At 43.1% G+C, this 21945-nt stretch overlaps 1 protein-coding gene across 1 annotated transcript in view; it reads left to right on the forward strand.

Moving 5' to 3' along the window:
* Positions 1 to 21945, forward strand: part of LOC124619253 (transmembrane protein 14C) — a 49250-nt gene extending 27305 nt beyond the window's left edge. The window contains exons 2-3 of the mRNA XM_047145514.1: positions 17149 to 17338; positions 21756 to 21945. Coding sequence (XP_047001470.1) covers positions 17149 to 17338; positions 21756 to 21816 — 251 coding nt within the window. The 3' untranslated portion in view covers positions 21817 to 21945. The remainder of the gene's footprint in view (positions 1 to 17148; positions 17339 to 21755) is intronic.

The raw sequence follows: 21945 nt of genomic DNA on the forward strand, positions 1-21945 counted from the left end.
AGTCATTTAGGTCTGTGGTGATGACACTGCAGCTTTTTTTAATTATTTTTTATTTTATTTTATTTTTTTTCCTTACAAGGTCAAGGAGAGCAAGATGCAGGTGCCTTGACTCCTCACTGTTTCTCAATAAGCAGGTGAGCAGTGTGGATAGCATCTATCATCTCTCAGCCCTTCAAGAATTCACATTGATTGTTGGTGAGACTGATAATTTGCCAGTTCCCTCAATTTATAATGTGTTCAAAGACCTTCATTGTGTGTGGTAAAAGGTGCATTGAGTGACAATTGCTACATTCAAATGGGCTGCTCTTCTGCTTCCAAAGTGGAACTGTTGTCATCTTCAGTAGTTTTGTTGGCCAGATCTGTCCCAACATTCAGTTGAATCCCAGTTCTTTGATTTCCACAGATCTGCAGGTAGGTTGTCCCATCCTGTAGTCCATCCATTCTTCATTTTATACGGTGCTTAGGCAACCTCCTCCATATACATCCATGGTCCATGTACATGCGTTGAGACTGGAATTGGAAGATGTGGAAACTTGCTGCAGTTTTTTTCAAAGTATTTCTGCCATTGCTCTGCTACTTTCTTCCTATTGATGCCCTCTTCATTATTGATTCCAGAGAAATTTTATATATCCGCTATTTGTCTATGACACTGCTTTGCAAGTTGGTAGATTTCTCACACTCTTGTTGGTGTTTAAAGTGTATCACCAACTTTGGTGAAGTAGATTGAATTTAATGCCGCAACTGTCTTCTTTGCTGCACTCATATAGTTGAGTCAGCATCAGTTGACACCTGATAGTTGCAGTGGATCAGGTGCGGCAGCTTTGTGAACCTACCTCAACCCATAGCGTAACAAGATTTCGTGAATGTATCTACTGCAACACCTCTGTGTTGTAACATCTCTGTATACCGATGCTGTTTTTAGCTGCAGCCATTAGTGCTTAGCAATTGAACACTGGCACAGGGCTGCAAGCTGTCAGGGATCTTCTTATGCCGCCTCACCCATAGCCTCACGATAATCATAGCACCATTGACAAACTTGGAAAATGGACAGTGAAAGTAATAACACACAAACATCTGAAGGCATTGTAATAATGTATTGTAGAAGTGATGTCATGTTTAGTGCTTCACTGTGATTTTTCTGTGAACTAGTCTGTGGTTCTGCCAAAGGAAATACAGTAGCATCATTTGAGGTGGCTTTTTTTTTTTTTTTTTACACTGATGACTTAACACAGCCACAAACTCAAAGCTAGTGAACTATGCCGATCATACGTCATTTATTAGCTGACACTGACTGATCAGCTAGCATTTGAAATTGATAGGTAGAACTTTGAGCTACTCATAGAAAATCTAATTGTGGATAAAATTGCATTGAAGAAGGACAAACCTGTTGTATTGAAGTTCTTGTTAATTTATAATCATAGTCAAATGGACATAAGATTCAATCACTATCTACAACTAAAACATCTGATAAAAATAAATTTGTAGGCATTGTAATTTATTAACATCTTACATGGGTAGAAAATATATTAGCTACACATGTAAAAAGAGCAGCAATATTGACTTACCGAATCATTTCACAAATAAAGCATCTTCTTCTGTCCTTAAACTAATATAGCATGGACTAATCCACTCACATTTGCAATATGAGACTGAAATTTCGGGATTGGGTACCCACAGTCTACATGGACAGTATTTTCAGGCTTCACAAGAGAACAGTTAGATAAGCAAATACCTGTCCTGTAGAGACTATTTCGTAAAGTATAATTAACTGACTTAATTATGATGATCCCAGAAGATTGGAAGAAGGGAATAATTGTCCTGATCTTTAAGAAGGGAAATAGAAAAGAGTGCAACATCTATCGGGGGATAACATTGATGATCATTGTGCAAAGATTTTTGAGAAAATTTTGGAAGCATGAATTCAGGCAAACTTGGGAGGAGGGATGAGAGAAGAGCAGCATGGCTTCAGAACAGGAAGGCCCACGGTGAATCTAATTTTTGCTGTAAGACAACTGCAGGAACAGCACTATTAATATGGAATAGTTCTACTAATGACCTTCCTGGGCATTGAAAAAGCATATGATAGTGTACGTAGAAGCAAAGTGCAGAATGCACTGGAGAACAGATGAGTAGCAAAACAGATTATTTGGAGGATAAGGAAAATGTACCATGGAAGTGTGAGCTGTGTGAAAGTGGGAGGAGAGAGATCAGCTTGGATTGAACAGAAGAATGGCTTGAGCTTGCGGCAGGGAAGTGCACTTTCACCATTACTCTTCATTGTAGTGATGGGTGGTATAATGAGTACAGTAGCATAAGTAATTGGTGAAGGAAAGATGAAAGCTATGGTGTTTGCAGATGATCTGATGTAATGAGGAGGAGGAGGAAGAGGAGGAGGAAGTACAAGAGCAGTTGGTCGTATGGGAACGAATAGTACAAGAATATGGGATGAAATTTATTGTAAGTAAGAGTAAGATGATTATCACAACAAGAAAGGAGGAGAGAGTAACAACTGGAATAGCAATTGGTGGGGAACGATTGAGGAGAGTGGAGAGTTTAAAGTACCTAGGAAGCCTGATACAGGGAGGAAAAAAAAAAAAGAGAGAGAGATAGAGAAATAAAAGAGCAGGGGAGAAAAGCAGAAGCATTTTGGAAGAGTGACAGAAGTCTGATATGGAGCAAGGATGTATACCAAATCGGTAAAAAGGTTATATACCGTTCATACTATGTCCCGATCCTGACATATGCGTCCGAAACCTGGGTTATGAAAGGAAGAGAGAAAAGCAAAGTACACGCTAGTGAGGTGAAATTCTTGAGGAAGGCAAAGATAGGCAGGTTAAGAAATGAGAGGATCAGAGAGTTAATGAAGGTGGAACCATTACAGGAGGAGATAGAGAAATCAAGGCTGAGATAGTAAGGACATGTTAAGAGAATGGAGGAGAAGGCGATACCCAGGAAAATACATGAGATGAAACTGGAAGGAAAGAACCAAGAGGAGGACCGAGAGGCAGATGGCTGAAAGGAGTAGAGGAATGTGTCCAGAAGAAAGGAGAAGACTGAACCAAGGTGAAGACAGAGAGATGGTGGCAAGACAGAAGACGATGGAGAGGCCTATGTTCCAAACAGACCCAGCCAGAGGCTGGAAACTGTCGATTATTATTATTATTATTATTATTATTAATAATAATAATAATTCTGAAAAGCTTGGAACATCAACAACAACAGTTGATATTGTAGCAGCAATTGGAACAGCAGTTTCAACACCACCACCAGCAACAGCAGCAGCAAATTGAGTTGCTCCTTCAAGAAATTCAGCTTTTGATGGATCAACTGTAGACACCTTATACAGCTAGTAGTTACTTCCCAGGCGGCCACCCATCCATGTTTCCATTTCCAGAGTTCACAATGTCAATTAGAAGCACATTCGATGAAAGCAGAGTGTGAAAACTTCAATTGAAGATTTCAGTACCCAGTGGCATATGATTTAAGATTCAGTGGATTATTTAGTGAATCAAACAATGGAAAATCCAGGATGGACTGTAACAACAGTTGGCTGAGACTGCAGTCGTGCGCATGCGCGTGTGTGTGTGTCTCGTCTATTTTTGACGAAGGCCTTAGGGGATGAAAGCTTTATTTGTGACAGTCTTTTTGTTGCGCCTATCTGCGACTCAGCATCTCCGCTATATGGATTATTTAGTGAATTGATTGATACAATGCCTAAACTCTTATAGCAGTGACTTCTTGATTTCTCGTGTTCCTGGGTTCATCTGATGGTGCTAAAAGTTTACAATGTCAGACCATTCCAGATAACATTTTAGTTTCTTGCTAAAAAAGTAAAAATTATGATATGTGATTTGAAAGAGAAAAAGCAAGTTGTTGATCAGCTGCTTTCACAAAGGCTGCAGAAATCACTAGGAAATTTACTAACAAAAGATGAAGTGAAATACAGCCAGATCTCTGAAGCAGAGATGCCTTTCATAATAAGTGTAATGGCATATTTTAACGTTAGTGTTTACTACCACCATCAAAGTGCAGCCTTCATCAGACATCAAGCTGTCTAAGAATGGGTATAATGAGAAGAGGAGACTATTGTTTCGCCTGTTAAATCAGTTGTTCCTTCCGCATATTAAAGGAAGGTATTTCATTGCTCTCAGTCCTTATGATTACCAACAGCTTGTGCAGTAGCTTACAAATAAGAGAGCAAAGTGAAATGTTCTTTACTGCTATATAGATTTTGGTGTTGATAACGTGTTTCTTTATGTGTTGCTACGTGTTGTGCAATAGTGTTACTCAGTTGTGAATTTGAACTGTGGAAAACTTTTATTAATGCATATTTTTAAAGTAGATGAGGATTAAGTGTTTTCAAAGGGTAATTGGAATACCATGTCATCATGAAAGTCTTGATTTTTGGACAGTTTATAGTCATCACAAAATCATCGAAAGCTGGTGAGAGCTTAGGAGGAACCTGCTCTAGTCTCATCAACAGTTAATGAGTCATTGAATTCAAATGTGAGCATACTTTTCTAGAAGATGACCTGTATGAATGACATCCCAAAACTGCAACCATAAATGAAAACATTGAGAAAGTACACAATGCAGCAGTTCAGCAATTGATGATACAGATGTATGAAATAGGTGACAGCATAGGCATGAACTGGTGAGCATATAAAGAATAAAACATATCTTTTAGTTATTGTTTAAAAGTTTTTGATCAACTAGATGAAAAAATACGTCAGAAGAGACTTGTAGTTTCAATGAGGAAAGACAACTTTTGGCAGGACAATCTGCCAAGATGATTTGGCCATAGGAAAGCTAAGATATGGAAAACTAATCAAAGAGTGGAAAATCCAGGATGGAATGTAACAACATTATGAAAAGGAAAGTTGCTACTCACCATGGTGCTGAGTCACAGATAGGCACAACAAAAAGACTGTAACAAATATAACTTTTGGTCACTAAGGCCTTCATCAACAATAGATCACACACACACACACACACACACACACACACACACTATTTGTGGCAAGGCGACTCAACACCTCCGCTATATGGTGAGTAGCAACTTTACTTTTCATAATATGGAAAACTAAGATGTTTGAAGCACTAGTTTTTGGAACATCATTCATATGCATCAGATTAATTTCTTTGGCATGGCAAAGCTGGTGTAAAAGGAGGCCATGTCAAAAAATACATTATTTCACTGGCACTGAAGAACTTACCACACTGCATTTTGACATGCTGTTGTTATTGTTCTTGGTACCTGACAGCATGTGTTTTATGTACTACATATGTGATTGTCAGTCTTAACTTCAATGTTTGTTTACTGTCATTCGTAATTTAAATGTCAGACTATTTTGAGGGCTCCATCGCAAAGTTTCCCTGAGGCTGGCCACTGCTTTACTCACTAGTGTCAATGTTTTTATCACAGTAGACCCAAAAACCATTACTTTATTAAAATTTATAATGCCTTTTATTAACATTTGCAAACAGTAAAATTCATCCTTCTCTGAAATAATTTATGAACAAAATAATTTTGATCTAGCAGTCTTCCAATATTAGATTTTGATATTGTAGGGAAGCAGTAATAATTATTCAAAGAGGCGGGAAGATTTGTACTAACTTCAGACCAGGACACAAAAAGCATAGTGTCTTTCATAGTTTCTTTGTCACTTACTCTGTTAAAAGGCCAATCAGGCTGATCATAAACCACTGAGAATTTCCAGCATAAACCTAGAATTATGTTTGGAAAAGTTCATGAAATATCTAATGTACTATAGAATTTTCTTGAATTACAAACTATGTGGTCTTGTCAAAGAAATAACAGACAAAAACTGAGGAAAGTATAAGCAGAAAAAATGCAGGCAACTTTCCTTATTTTCTACATTACTTAAACTAAATTTTAAGAAAGCATTTCTAAAACTAATTTCTTGAGGAGAAAAATGAAATGGATGAAGCACAAATAGGCACAGTAGAAAAGATTGCTAAATGTTTAAGCTTTTGGACAGGAAAAGCCTTTCTTTCAAAATAGAAAACACACATCCCCCCCAGGGGGCCCACCACTCTTTGGCGGGGTCATGCTTGGCTACCACGGGGCCCCAGCCTTTGCAGCATTTTTACCCTTCTGTACTGCATGTCTATCCTCTTGCTATTCTTTTTCCCCCTCCCTCAGGGAACATGTCTGGGGTATTATTGGAAATGTTCTGCATTCTGTCGCTGATGTATGAACAGTCTCACCTTTGTTCTTTGCTCCCTTTTCCTTTCTTTGTTTCCCTTCTCCTCTCGTTCCTCTGTTTCGGCGTTTGAGGATCCTCTTTTTTTTCTTCTTCCTCCCTGCGTGCTCCTGAAGGCCAGTCCACATGTCTGACGCATAACAGTTGACTGGATAACGCATAATTCCCAGCCTTGGGTCGACGAGTAAGGTTTGCACATAGCCCCAGTACGGGCCAGGCTCAGGGAGGGGTGATTGCCTGAGCTGTAACCTTCCCAAATTGCCTATTGGTCCCTCTGTCAGGTGTTTGGGAGGTGTGAACAATCATCTAAGGTGGGTGCGCCCTCTTGTGAAGAGGCCCCCAGTTGGAAGGAGCGAGCCATTGGAGATGCTGGCAATCACGGGGATTTCCTCATGGTCAGTCAATCGTCTTCACACTCAATGTCTACAAAATGTAAACGTAAGGAGGCTAATGATTCAAAGACCCTCCCTGTTGCACCATGGTTCCTCGTGGTCTCGTGAACTGAAGATGGTGAGTCCTTCACCACATTAAATCCGTTTAATATTCAGAAAGGTGCTGACGCAATTGCTGGCCCTGTGAAATCTTGCTCTTGTGTACGGAACGGCACTTTCCTTTTGGAGACCACTTCTGATGCTAAAGCACAACTGCTTGCTGCCTCGCTTCTCCACGGTTACCCTGCTTGTGTCAAGGCCCATAGCACTTTGAATTCTTCCCATGGTGTAATTTACACCAGGCTGCTCGACAGTCTAACAGAGGCCGAAACTATTATTACCTCTCTGATCAAGGTGTCATTGCCGTCAATTGTGTAAAGAAAAAAGATTGATCCTCTAGAGTGCCCACCCGCACTCTCTTTCTCACATTTGATAGAGTGGTGCTCCTGTCAAAGCTCATAGGTGGCTATGAAATTATCACAGTCCGGCCGTACATTCTGAAACCGCTGCACTGCTACCAGTGTCATAGTTTCAACCACATTAGAACGTCTTGACGACACCCAGCCAGATGTGTCACCTGTGGTAGGGATGCGCATGAGGGTGATTGTCCACATCCTTCTCCCTGCTGTATCAACTGCAACGGCGGTGATGCCACCGCCTCTCGGGATTGTCCCACATGTCTTGATGAGCAGGCTGTTCAAGAGATCTGGGTAAAGGAAAAGGTGCCTTATCCAGTTGCTCGCAAGTTACTAGCTAGTCGCAAACCCTGCGTTCTCCCGTCAGGTACCTATAGTTCTGTTCTTATTACCCCCTCCCTCCATGAAGGACATGGCCATGCAGACATGCAACCTACAATTCAGATATGATATTGTGAAATTGCCTATTGTCAAGGTAGCATGGCCATCCTTCTGTCCAGCTGTGCAACAAGCCATCAAAATCTCACCTCTAGGGGTGAAGCCACCAGCTACACAACTGGTAATGGTGTTGGCACATGATACCTTAGCGCGGCCAACCTCCGTGCCACTGGTGTGACCAACAACAGTTTTTCGGCGTTGGACTGCACAGACCGACCGCACAAGCACACCGATTCTTCTGTGTACCCCATGGAGCAGGAGCCTCCTGCCTCTGTGCCCTGTAGTAGCGCCTTTTCCCCAGCTGTCACTCGACAGCCGCCAAGGCGACACCCTCACATCTCTTCATCATGACTCTCCACCAATGGAACATTCACGGCCTTCGATCCCACAATGAGGATTTATGGCTGCTTTTAGTGTAGCATCGCCCCCTTGTACTTTCCCTTCAGGAAACAAAATTGCACCCTCACAACTGCTTTGAGCTTTAACATTTCTTACCGATTCGTTTTGACCTTCCTCTTGAGGTCTGCATTCCCTCTCATGGGGGCGTAATGCTGCTCATATGGGATGACATTTATAGTCAACCCATTTCGCTGACTACCAATCTTCAAGCTGTGGCAGTTCGCCTTTTCCTTCCCCACCTGACTTTTTCCCTCTGTACTATCTATGTCCCTCCATCATTTGCTGTCACCAGGGCAAACTTCCTTCAACTTATTGGGCAGCTATCTCCCCCATTTTTGCTACTCGGTGACTTTAATGCACATTGTTCCCTTTGAGGTTCTCCCAGAGCCTGTCAGAGAGGCGCCCTCTTGGCTGATCTTAACCAACTTAACCTCTTCTGCCTTAACACTGGAGCACCCACTTTCCTTTCCGACCCCTCGCACAAGTATTCCCATTTGGACCTATTCCTCTGCACCGCCCGGCTTGCCCATCACCTTGAGTAATCTGTTCTTTCCGACACCTACCCGAGCAACCATTTCCCGTGTGCTATCCATTTGCTGATCCCTACCCCATCCGCGTCCTCACCTAAATGGCAGCTTCCTAGGGCTGACTGGCAGCTTTACTCCTCCCTGGCGACCTTTGAAGAAAAAGATTTCCCCAGTTGTGATGACCAGGTTGAATGTCTCACCAACGTTATCCTTACTGTTGCAGAACATTCCATCACCCTCACTTCCTCCTGACCACATCGTGTCCCAGTCTCTTGGTGGACTGAGGCATGCCGTGATGCAATTTGTGCACATAGACATGCTCTCCACATTTTTAACTGCCACCCTACCCTGACAAACTGCATTCATTATAAACAGATGCGTGCAAAGTGTCATCACGTTCTTCGGGATAGCAAAAGGTCTAGCCGGATTTCATTCACTTATTCTTCTAACAGTTCCACACCTTCCTCTGTCCTGTGGGCCAACCTCCGATGGCTCTCTGGAACGAAGATCCATTCCCCTATTACGAGCCTGACAATTGCTGATGATGTCATCGTGGACCCTATTGCTATCTCCAATACCTTGGGCAGCCATTTTACGGAAGTTTCAAGCTCATTTCGCTATCACCCTGACTTTCTCCACCAGAAAAAAGCGGAGGAAGCTTGGGCAATACCCTTCTCTTCTCCTAATCATGAGTGCTACAATGCCATCTTTAATATGAGGAAGCTAGATCATGCTCTCAGTTCATCCCAATCCTCTGCCCCAGGACCAGATGCCATCCACATTCAGATGTTGCAGCACCTTCCTCTAGCGGGCAAGCACTTTCTACTTAACACTTACAACCGCATCTGGGCGGAGGGCACATTTCCTGGATGCTACCTAAGCCAGGTAAGGACAAAAACCTTCCTTCTAGCTACCACCCCATCTGTTACGAGCTGCATTTGCAAGGTGATGGAACGTATGATTCATGCCCGGTGTGGTGGCTCAAGTCTCGACATTTACTAACGAATGCGCAGTGTGGATTTCAAGCACAGCGTTCTGGAGATGACCATCTTGTTACTTTGTCCACCCATGTCATGAATGTTTTTGTGTGGAAATCCAATAATGTGGTGGTGTTTTTCGATTTGGAGAAGGCCTGCACCTGCTGGAGAACTGATATCCTCCATACTCTTTACACATGCAGCTTCCTTGGGCGCCTGCCCTGTTTTCTTCGGGAATTTTTACAAGACCGAGATTTCAAGGTGCGTGTGGGTTATGCTTTGTCGGACACCTTTATGATGTGCCTCACAGCTCCGTCCTCATTCTCTTTGCTATTTCCATTAACCCTATAAAGGCCTGTCTCCCACGAGACATCTCCGGCACTCTTTTTGTAGCTGATTCTGCCATCTATTGCAGTTTTCCATGGACCTGTGTTACTGAGCGTCGTCTTCCACACTGTCTTGATCGTCTTTACTCCTGGAGCATCGACAATGGCTTTCACTTTTCCCCTGACTAAACTGTCTCTCTGAATTTCTCGCAGCGCAAATGGTTTCTCCCACCATCTCTACGTCTTGGGCCTTTTGCCTTCCATTCATTGAAACTATGAAATTTCTGGGGTTAATGCTGGACAGGAAACTCCCTTGGTCCTGCCATGTGTCTTACCTGGCAGCCCGCTGTACACGGTCCCTCAATCTCCTATGTGTCCTCAATGGTACTTCCTGGGGTGCCAATTGAACCACCCTCCTACATTTGTACCAGACACTTGTCCATTCGAAACTCGACTATGGGTTCTTTGTTTATAAATCTGCACGCCCATCCCTCTTATGCCATCTCAACACTATCCACCATCATGGCATCCGTTCGACCATGGGTGCCTTTTACACCAGCCCGGTTGAAAGTCTGTATCCTGAAGGTGCTGAACTACCACTGTCCTACCTCCGTGACTTTCTCCTTAGCAGGTATGCATGCCGTTTGTCTGCCATGTGTGGCCACACCTACTATGCCTCCTTCTTTGATGATTCCTTTGATCTTCAGTATGAGGCTTGTTCCTCTTTTCTGTTACCTCCTGCAGTCTGCTTTCACCACTTGCTACGGCGGCTTAACTTCACACTACCTGCAACTTTCCCATTGGGTGTGAACCCTTCACCACCTTGGCTTTGTGAAGCAGCCCATGTTGATCTTGGCCTTCATTCATTTCCTAAGGACACTACTCGAGCCTCGGTCTATCGCCTTCAGTTTCATGACCTTTGCATTGAACTTTGCAATAGTACCTTTGTATACACTGATGGCTCTCGGACAGACGTGGGGTTGAGTGTGCCTTCGTCATTGGCACCAGTGTCTTTTGATATCGGCTTCTGGCACACTCCTCAGTATTTACAGCTGAGCTCTTTGCCTTGAATCAGGCCATGGAGTACATCCATCGACACAGCCTTTCCAGTGTTTGTCCTCTGCTCAGACTCGCTCAGTGCCCTCCAAAGTATATGTACGCTGTACACTGCTCATCCCTTAGTGCATCGGGTCCAGGAAAAATGTCACTTGCTCACTCTTGGTGGAGCCAGTGTGATGTTTCTGTGGGTCCGCAGTTACATCGGTTCTGCCAAACGAGGCTGTTGCTGCTGATGTTGCTGCCAAGGCTGCAGTCCTCATACTTCGGCCCGCGAGTACCTATATTCTCTCTGATGATCTCTGTGTTGCCGCCTGTCAGGAGGTGGTGTCCCTCTGGCTTCGCCAATGGTCCTCCCTTCACGGGAACAAGCTTCAGCGTACTATGCCTCTCCCAGTGCCTTGGACGACCTCTTCTTGGCCCTCCCGTCGGGAGGAGATTATTTTAACTCAGCTGTGTATTGGGCACTCCTTTTTAGCCATCGTCATTTGCTAAGTGGCACTTTTTTCGACAATTTACAATCCAGCCTGGATTTTCTGTCTGATTTATCGGCCGTTTTAGCGAATGACGTGCAAGCTGTCGACTGTATTTTACTTTTTATCTGCTGAAGCAATATGGCAAAGGCCATTTAATTTTTATTTTTGGGCCTCCATTTCTGTATGGTGTTTTTTTAGCCTGTTTTCCTCATGCCTGTTTTTAGCTGTCTCCTATTCTGTCCATTGGGACTGACGTATAGTCATTTAACTCCTCTCTATGTTCGTGTTGTATAGTTTTGACTTAGGTGCATATGACCCCAATTGTTTGCACCCTAAAGCAAAACAAAACAAACAAAGGCAAATGGTCTTCTCCTTTGCCAACTCAAAGGTCCTCTTTGATGGTGTCACCATGATGTACCCTAGCCCGGCCAGCCTCTCTATCGTTGGTGCGCACCACCAACCATTTTTCAGCATTGGACTCCACAGACTGACTGCACAAGCACAGCGATGCTTCTGTGGACCTCATGGAGCAGGATCCTCCTGTAGTAGCGATTCTACACCGGCTGTCACTTGTCGGCCACCAAGTTGTCACCGCCACATCTCTTCCCCCTCATGACTGTCCTCCAATGGAACGTTCACGGCATTTGGTCCCACAAAGAGGATTTATGGTTGCTTTTACTGTCACAGGATCCCCTTGTACTCCACCTCAGGAAACGAAATTGCACCCTCACAACTGCTTTGAGCTTTCACATTACTTACAGATTCGTTTTGACCTTCTCCCTGAGGTTGGCATTCCATCTCATGGGGGCGTCATGCTACTCATATGGGATGACGTCCATGGTTAATCCGTCTCCATGACTACCCATCTTCAAACTGTTGCAGTTCGCCTTTTCCTTCTCTGCCTGACTTTTCCCCTTGTACCATTTATGTCCCTCTATCATTCAGTGTCACCTGGGCAGACTTACTTAAGCTTATTGGGCAGCTACCTCCCACATTTTTGCTACTTGGTGACTTTAATGGGCATCATCCCCTTCGGGGTTCTCCCAGGACTTATCAGAGAGGTGCCCTATTGGCTGATCTTCTTAACCAACTTGACCACTTCTTCCTTAACACTGGAGCACCCACTTTTCTTTCTGACTCGTCGCACACCTATTCACATTTGGACCTATCCTTTTGCACTGCCCAGTTTCCCCATTGTCTTGAGTGGTCTGTTCTTTCTGACACCTACTCAAGCAACCATTTCCCATGTGCTCTCCGTTTGCTGACTCCTACCTCATCCGAGTGCACACCCAAATGGCAGCTTCCTAAGGCTGACTGGCAGCTGCACTCCTTCCTGGCGACCTTCAGAGAACAAGATTTCCCCAGTTGTGATGACCAGGTGGACTATCTCTCCACCATTATCCTTACTGCTGCAGAACATTCCATTCCTCGCACTTCGTCTTTAGCACATCGTGTCCCCATCCCTTGGTGGTCTCAGGCATGCTGCAATGAAATTCATGCATGGAGATGTGCTCTCCGTATTTTTAACCATCATCGTATGGTGGCAAACTGAATTCATTTTAAACAGATGCATGCCAAGTGTCATTGCATTCTTCGGGATAGCAAACGAGCTAGCTCGATTTCATTCACTTGTTCTTTTAACGGTTCCACCCCTTGCTCTATCGTGTGGGCCAACCACAGGGCTCTCTGGGACCAAGATCCATCCCCCCATTTCCGGCCTCACCGTAGCTGCCGATGTTATCGTGGACCCTATTGCTATCTCCGACACCTTGGGCCGCCATTTTGCGGAAGTTTCGAGCTCATCCCACTATCACCCTGCCTTTCTCCATTGGAAATGAGGGGAGGAGGCTCATGCGATACCCTTCTCTTCTCTAAATCGTGAGTGCTGCAATGCCGTCTTTATTACGAGGGAGCTAGATCGCACTGTCAGTTAATCTTGATCCTCCACCCCAGGGCCGGACGCCATTTCCCTTACGGGCAAGCTACAGAGGCCCAATAAATTTAGTATGCAATTTCTTGTAAAACAGTTGTTTCTTATTTATTTCCTGAACATCGTATTTCCTGGTGTAGCATGTCACCACGTCTTAGCAGCTAAGAGTAAGAGGTTGCCGATCTTGTAAGACACAGCTGGCACATCAAAACGCTTGCCTTGCCGCCTGCCTCAGCCAGCCGTGCCACGTGCCGGCCCACTTGAATGGCCACAGCGAGCGACACGGCTCCCTGGAGCAGGGAGCGCTCCGCAGCTCACAACAGAGCCAATGAGCTGGAACAGCCTGGTCTATGGGGACTGATGTATAGTCATTTAACTCCTCTCTGTGTTCATGTTCTATAGTGCTGACTTGGGTGCGTATGACTCCAGTTGTTTTTTGCGCCCTAAAGCTAAAACAAACAAACAAAACAAGAAAACACACATTCACAACTCAAACACACATAGCCGATTGAAACTTTGTCTGAAGTAAGCAGAAGGTGGAGACAGGATGGGCTATTGGGTGCAGAACTGGTTGGCTGTACTGGTGGGAAGGGGGAGGAGGGGAGTGAGGAGAGAAGGGACAGAGGGAGGTGGAAAGGACTAGTAGGCACATTGGTGGTGTACAGTGTGTGTGTAATGCCAGGGAAGGAGACAGGTAGCTGGAGGACAGCAACTAGCAAAACTTGAGACCACGGGAGTTTCAGAAATGGAGGATATGGTGTAGCAAGAGTGCCTTCCAACACAGTCCAGAAAAGCTGGTGTTAGTAGGAAGCAATAATTGAAGTCGAGCACATTGCACTGGGCAGCAAGTTCAGCAATTTGGTGGGTGGGTGGGTGGGTGGGGGGGGGGGGGGTGACCAGCTGTTCTCTGCCCACAGTTTGGTGGTGGCCATACATGTGGACAGACAGCTTGTTAGTGGCCTCACCCACATAGAAAGAGGCACAGTGGTTGCAGCTTAGTTTGTAGATCACATGGCTGCAGTCACTGCCTTTGATGGGGTAGGAGATAACCATGACAGAACTGGAGTATGTCATAGTGGGAGTGTGTGTGATGTATGGACAAGTCTTGCATCAAGGTCTATTTAAGAGGTAGGAGCCATGAGGCAGTGGGTTGGGAGCAGGGGTGGAGTAGTAATGAACAAGGATATTGCATAGGTTCCATGGGCTGTGGAATACCACTGTAAGAGAGGTGGGAGGATATTTCTCCTTTCAGGGCATAATGAGAGGAAGGTGAAACCCTGGTGGAGAGTATGATTCAGTTTCTGTGGTCCTGGGTGGTACTGAGTCATGAGAGGAGTGCTTTTTGAGGCCAGAAAGTGTGTATGTGGGAAGTGGTAGGTGACTAGAGAGGCAAGGCACAAGAGATATGTTTCTGGACAAGGTTGAGTGGGTTAATTTAGGTTTGTGAAGGCTACAGGAAGACCCTTGGCATATTTGGAGAGAGACTGCTTATCACTATGGATGTAATAACCTCAGTTGGTTCGGCTGCATGGAAGGGACTTCAGGGTATGGAATGGGTGCCAGATGCCAAAGTGGGCATGTTTGGTATGGACAGAGGTACTGATGCAGCCATCCTGGTGGTGGAGGTCAACATTGAGGAAGGTGGCTTGTTGGGTCGAGGTAGGACCAGGTAAAGCAAATAGGGAAAGCTCTTGATGTTCTGGAGTAATATGGATATGGTGTCCTCAACCTCAGCCCATATCTTGAAGATGTCATCAATGAATCCGAACCAGGTGATGGGTTTGGGATTCTAGGTGGCTAGGAAGGATTCCACTAGATAGCCCCTGAATCCCAAATCCATATGCAAGTTTTATAAAGAATATTGTCCATCCCTACTCCAGCCTGCACTGGTGTGTGTGTGTGTGTGTGTGTGTGTGTGTGTGTGTGTGTGTGTGTGTGTGTGTCCTTTTCTGAAGAAGGCTTTGTCCAAAAGCTAGATGTATAACAGACTTCTCGTTGTTCTTGTCTGAAACTCAACACTTTGTGATTACAGTGAGTAGTAGTTTGTCATTTTCCTGACATTATTGATATTCCAATCTGGAGTTTCTGTTGTTTTAAATAAATATTATAGAACTTATCATAAAAATGTCGGATGGATTTGCTAACTAGTTAGCTTCTAGAGATGATATATGTAGTACTACCTGTACCCACACATAAAAGTGAAAGTAGTTTCTAGATTTTGGACTTTATAGTTCCTTCTTCAGGAAGAGAGGGATAGGTTGGGGTAGGTTAAAATGAAGGGCAGGTCAGGCAGACTAAAAAATGGGATAGATGTTAGTGGGTTAGTGCATGAGACAGGTTTTACAGTGGGAATCGTTGCATCGATAGGAACCTTGAGCTAGGGGGTAATGATTTGGGAATGTTATAAGTTTTAACTAGGATGTGGAGAAAAGCCTTGAGGCATTCAAAGCCTAGTATTGTTTCTAAGTTTTTTGGAAATGGGACTGTGTCAGTCGGAGAGTGAGAGCAGGATACTGTCACGGGACTTGTCTGTAAATGAAACAGTTGCAGGAGAGTAAAACTTCGAGGTGTCTGTTGGAGTAAGTATTAAGGGACTTGGTGGTTTAGTAGATTTGTTTGTGTGGATGCTTAGGCTGTAGGGAAGGGAGCACTTGATGGGAAAGGGGTGGCAGCTGTCAAAGTGTAGGTATTGTTGCTTGTTTGTTGATTTTATATGTACCAAGGTCCAGATGTAGGCTTCAGCGAGGTGGAGTTTCACATCAGAGGAAGTTACTTTGGATTTATAAAAAGACTCAGGTAAATTTGAGTTGGGAAAAGGAGATAAGTGGTCGAAGGAAATGGGGGAAATTGTTCTCCGTCATGTGTTCAGACAACAGAGATATTGTTCATAAACCTGTACCAAGCCTAGGGTCCAGCTTTGGGATGCAACAGAAACTGCTTGTACCATGCTTCTTTAAACTGAAGATGACAACTGGGTGCTCTAAACTGGTAATGGTACAGTAAAATGCTAAAATGATTGTGCTGAAAAAAAACATAAAAAATAAATATCTACATTATCCTATCAGAGGCAAAGCCACTCTTGTAAGCAGTTATATCGTATACTGCTTCTGCTGTAATTTCTGCACAGCACTTTATGTGGGCTGACCACCAACCAACTTTTTACTGGTATGAATCCACTGCCAAATGTTGCTCAAGAGCAGATTTGACCACACTGTGGGAGAACATGCACCTGAGCACAACATGCTCAAATTCAGTTGCTGCTTCACAACCCATTTCTATCTGGATCCTCCAGCTCCCATCCCCAGCACCAGAACTGCGTAGATGGGACTCGGGCATGCAACTCAGTCCTGTAATCGTCCTGAATTGAATGTGCTAGCCCTTGTCCCACACCCACCTCTACTTCTGACCCAAGACCCAAACCTCATTCATTCTGTACACCCTCTTCCTCATGGTCTTCCTCCTCTTGCATTCTGTCTTGCCCTTCCTATCTACTTCTTAATGATATTGTATGCCACAGACAACTCTGGGAAATTTATGTCTGCAGGACTAGTGGCAGCTTTGAGGTACTGAAACATTCAAATATTTTTCCTGGATGCAACAAGTGTATCCTGGAATTGGGAACTACATCTAAATGGGTAGTGCTATGAGCTTTGTATGTACCAATATGTTCTCTTGCACGCAATTGTTGTATTTTAGATAAAGGACATGAATATATAATGAATGTACAAAAATTATTCACCTGCTTTCCAATAATTATCCTAAGTTGTAAAATTATTTTTAGTAACAGATAATGGCTGGATTGAATGTTATCACAATGCCATGAATGAATGCCTTCTAAATAAAAACTGTGAATTTATTCTGCTGTGACTTATAACGGATGTTTGTACTCAACACAATTGTTATCTGTAAATTTATTGTTTCCTTACTGTAAAATATTTTTTGCAGGTAGTGTACCTTCCTTGGGTGCTGGCTTACTGTTTGGTGGAATACTAGGGTATGGAGCATACCAGATTTCACAGGATCCCAATGATTACCACATTCTTCTGGGCACAAGTACTGCCCTTGGAGGATTAATGGGATACCGTTTCTACAACTCTGGGAAATTTATGCCTGCAGGACTAGTGGCAGCTTTGAGGTACTGAAACATTCAAATATTTTTCCTGGATGCAACAAGTGTATCCTGGAATTGGGAACTACATCTAAATGGGTAGTGCTATATCTTGCTGTTTTTGGAGAAAGAATATACAGGCTAATTACTTATTTGATCTCTCTACTTTTCATCTACCTCACAACATAGCGGAAACAGAGCGAGATGGTACAGCCTGTAAGCTAGTAGACTTGCATTTGGGAGGATGACAGTTCAGACACTGCCCTGCCATCCAGATTTAGATTTACTTTGAGGAAATTACTTAAGGCAAATGCTGTGGTGGTCCATTTGATAAGCCATGGAAGAATTCCTTTCTCAGTCCGAGCTTTTGCTTGCTCTTCATTGATCTTATTGTTGACAGTATATTAAACTGTAATCTACGTATTTAGTGTAATGGAATGTAAGCAAAGTAATTATTTTTGTGATTATTGATTCAGGTCCAAAGGACATGGACCCATAGTATCTTACAAGGAAACCTCCCCATCGCACCCCCCTCAGATTTAGTTATAAGTTGGCACAGTGGATAGGCCTTGAAAAACTGAAGACAGATCCATCGAGAAAACAGGAAGAAGTTGTGTGGAACTATGAAAAAATAAGCAAAATATACAAACTGAGTAGTCCCACCTAGTGAAAATTTTAATTTTTCAGTTTGTGTCAGACTCTTATGTTTTCATCACTTTTTTGGGAGTGATTATCACATCCACAAGAAAACCTAAATCGGGCAAGGTAGAAGAATCTTTTTACCCATTCGCCAAGTGTAAAAGTTAGGTGGGTCGAAAACATATTCCTGTCATGTGACGCACATACCGTCACCAGTGTCGTATAGAATATATCAGACGTATTTTCCTGTGGAGGAATCGGTTGACCTATGACCTTGCGATCAAATGTTTTCGATTCCCATTGGAGAGGCTAGTCCTTTCGTCTACTAATCGCACGGTTTTGCGGTGCGGTCGCAAAACACAGACACTAAACTTATTACAGTGAACAGAGACGTCAATGAACGAACGGACAGATCATAACTTTGCGAAAATAAAGAAAGTAAAATTATCAGTCGACAGAAGACTTGAACCAAGGACCTCTCGGTCCGCAGCTACTCATGCTAACCACGGGACCACGGCGCTCCTTGACTCCCACTGTCCTTGATGTTGCCTATCTTAGCATGGACTACTCAGTTTGTATATTTTACTAATTTTTTTCATAGTTCCAAACAACTTCTTCCTGTTTTCTCGATCGATCTGTGTTCAGTTTTTCAAGGCCTATCCACTGTGCCAACTTATAACTAAATCTGAGGGGGGTGCGATTGGGAGGTTCCCTTGTTAGAGCAGAGGGAGAGGGTAGTTCTCCTGGAAGTGGAGACAGAACTTGCAGTGTGATGTTATTTGTTAGTATGAGAGAGGAAATAATTCGTGATTAAATTTTAATATAACATATTCGAGGAGGCTTACCCAAATCCCTAAGATACTTCAGAATTTCATTCTGTACATAGATTTGTTTATTTAATTTGGATCATTGGTATTTTGAATAGTTCTATGCATTTCACCACAAATAACTCACTAGTGCCAACCTCTTTACATCAAGAGTAGTGCTTGCACCTACACCCTCAATTATTTGTCTTCCCTTGCAGATCTTGCCCTCTACAGCTCCCTCTAATACCATGGGAGTTATTTCTGTGTGTCTGTTCTGCCACTCCATCTCTATTTCCTTGTCATTGATTTTTATATGTTCATACGTTCCTTTCTTCGCTGATTCTGTGGAGAACCAACTGAGAGAAACTGAAAAGCTTGAAAACAAGTAAATCGGCACATCCCGCTGTAATTTCAATTAAGTTTTATAAAGAATATTGTATGGCATTGGCGCCTTTCTTACCTTGCAAGTACCGCAAATCTCTCACTCAACGCACAGTCTCAAGTGACTCCTGTGGATAAGAAGGGTAAAAGAACAGACCCGCAAAATTACAGACCAATATACCTAACATTGGTTTGTGGCCAAATCCTTTAACATATTCTCAGTTTGAATATAATATATTTTCTTGAGACTGAGAAGCTTATATCCACAAATCGGCACGATTTAAAAAATGAAACTCAGCTTGCTCTTTTTCCATGTGATATATTGTGAACCATGGATGAAGGAAAACGGGCTAGATTCCATATTTCTAGATTTCCGGAAAGCGTTTGACCCGGTGCCCCACTGCAGACTGTTAACAAAGGTATGTGCATATGCAATAGGTTCACAGATAAGCAAGTGGTTCGAAGACATCTTAAGTAACTGAACTCAGTATGTTGCCCTCGATGGCGAGTGTTAGACACAAAGGTATCGCAGGGAGTACCCAAGGGAAGTGTGACTGGACTGCTGTTGTTTTATACATACATAAATGATCTGGAGAACAGGATGGTCAGTAATGTGTTGTTGTTTGTTGATGATGCTGTAGCGTATAGTTATATGTGAAAGTTGTGAGTGACTGTAGGAGGATACAAGATGACTTAGACAAAATTCCTAGTTGGTGTGATGAATGGCAGGTGAAAATGGTAAGTTAATGTGGATGAGTAAGAAAAACAAACACATAATGTTCGGATATAGGATTAGTAGTGTCCTGCTTGACACAGTCATGTCCTGCAAAGCAATATGAAATGGAACAAGCGTGTTAGGGTTGTGGCAGGGACAGCGAATTGTCGACTTCAGTTTATTGAGAGAATTTTGGGGAAGTGTTGTTCATCTGTAAAGGAGACTGCATGTAGGATACTGGTGCGAACTGTTCTTTGAGATCTGTACCATGTCAGATTAAAGGAAGACATTGAAGAAATTTGAAGGCAGATTGCTAGAATTGTTAACAGTAGATTCAAACAACATGCAAGTGCTACAGAACACTTTGGGAACTGAAACGGGAATCGCTGAAGGGAAGGCAGCGTTCATTTTGAAGGATGCTATTAAGAAAATTTTAGAGAATTTCTAAATTGTCATCAAGATTTAGGTTTTCTGTTGTTGCTATAAATAGCTTGAGAAGGGCAGGGTTTTATCATTATCATCCTTGTTCAATCTGTGCTTGAGTTTTGTATTTCTGTTGACATGGCATTAAACTCAAGCATTTTTTTCCTTCTACATCTTTTTGTTCTCCTGCCTCAAGGATCTTCTGAATGACCTACATTTTACAGACATATTTGACATTTAAAAAAATCAGTGACATCAGTGTATCAGTCAATTCAAAATTAAGCTTTCAGTGACAGTTTCCAGCAGCCTTATAAACATGCCCAAAACACTGTTTATATCTTTCACCAAATTGTTTATACAGTTTGGTTGTTCTCCAGAAGAGATATCTGAGCAGTGGTAGAGTAAATCTACTGGGCAGTCACCTCATCCCGCCACATACTATCATCACTCCTGCTTCCAAAAATGTCAAAAGTGCTCACCTCACTACCCAGCACAGTCAAACCCCTGGAATGCCTAAATAAAATACTCTGCCACGGCTATTTCTATCAAGTGGAGCCCTGAAATAATATCACCTTTTCATAAGCAGCTCCATACACCATCCAGTCAGCTTACATTTTCCTCTTAATCTTCACAACATCCTTGTCACATCTTATGACATTCTCATACCAATTGCCCTACCTCATTGCTCCGAACCCTGCAGTCATTCAGAATGTAGAAGTTGCTCTCTGCACTCAACATTATCACCTACTCTAGCCCCATCCGTAGCAAAGCTTACAATGTTAAATGCAGGGTCGCGTGATCAACTTCTCCCATTACTGACAAGCTGACTGCTTTCACTGCTCAGCAAGCTACATAGGGAGGACTACCACCAGCCTAACAAAACACTGCACATGTCTGCACATAGGTGATCTCCAGAATGAATTTTCGTTCTGGAGCAGGGTATGTGCTGACATAAAACATCTTGGCAGTACAACGCTGTGTGCCAAACTAGGGCTCAAACCCAGAACCTTTGTTTTTCATTGGGAAATGCTCTAGCAACTGAGATGTCCAGGCACAACTGTAATACACCCCCACAGCTTCAGTTCCACCAGTACCCCTCTCCTACCTTCCAAATTTCACAACAATGTAGGAAAAGATAGATTGCTACTGACTCTAAAGAAGATACGTCAAGTTGTAGACAGGCATTGAATAAAAGGTACTCACATGTAGCTTTCGGCCGCACACAGTGAGAGAGAGAGAGAGAGAGAGAGAGAGAGAGCACAATAATCTGCAGCAATCTGCCCTGTGTGTTTTTGAGTATCTTGATATAGGTATTGGCTTGCCACGAGCATTATCAAAGTAACTATTCTCCACCATCTTCATTCACAAAAAACATTCATAAGTCTTCCATTGTGTTCTGAAATATATGCATACTTTCTTTTATAGCTGTGGAAAATGTGTCCAAATCTGAATTCATGAATGTGATACTTTTCTCTTTCAGTGTTGCCATGGTCCTCAGAATAGGAGCACAGAGAGCTGGTCTCGTTGGAATAAAGAAGTAAACTATATCAGTGGCATTCCTTGTAGACTTTTTTTTAAATCTTTTTCTACAGAATCAGCTAATTTTTTGTTATTATCAAGAATGTTTATGTGAACTTCTGCAATAAAGTATCACAAGTATACTGTTTTTA

The sequence above is a fragment of the Schistocerca americana genome, chromosome 6 (genome assembly GCF_021461395.2).
Source record: "Schistocerca americana isolate TAMUIC-IGC-003095 chromosome 6, iqSchAmer2.1, whole genome shotgun sequence".
NCBI classification, from domain to species: domain Eukaryota; kingdom Metazoa; phylum Arthropoda; class Insecta; order Orthoptera; family Acrididae; genus Schistocerca; species Schistocerca americana.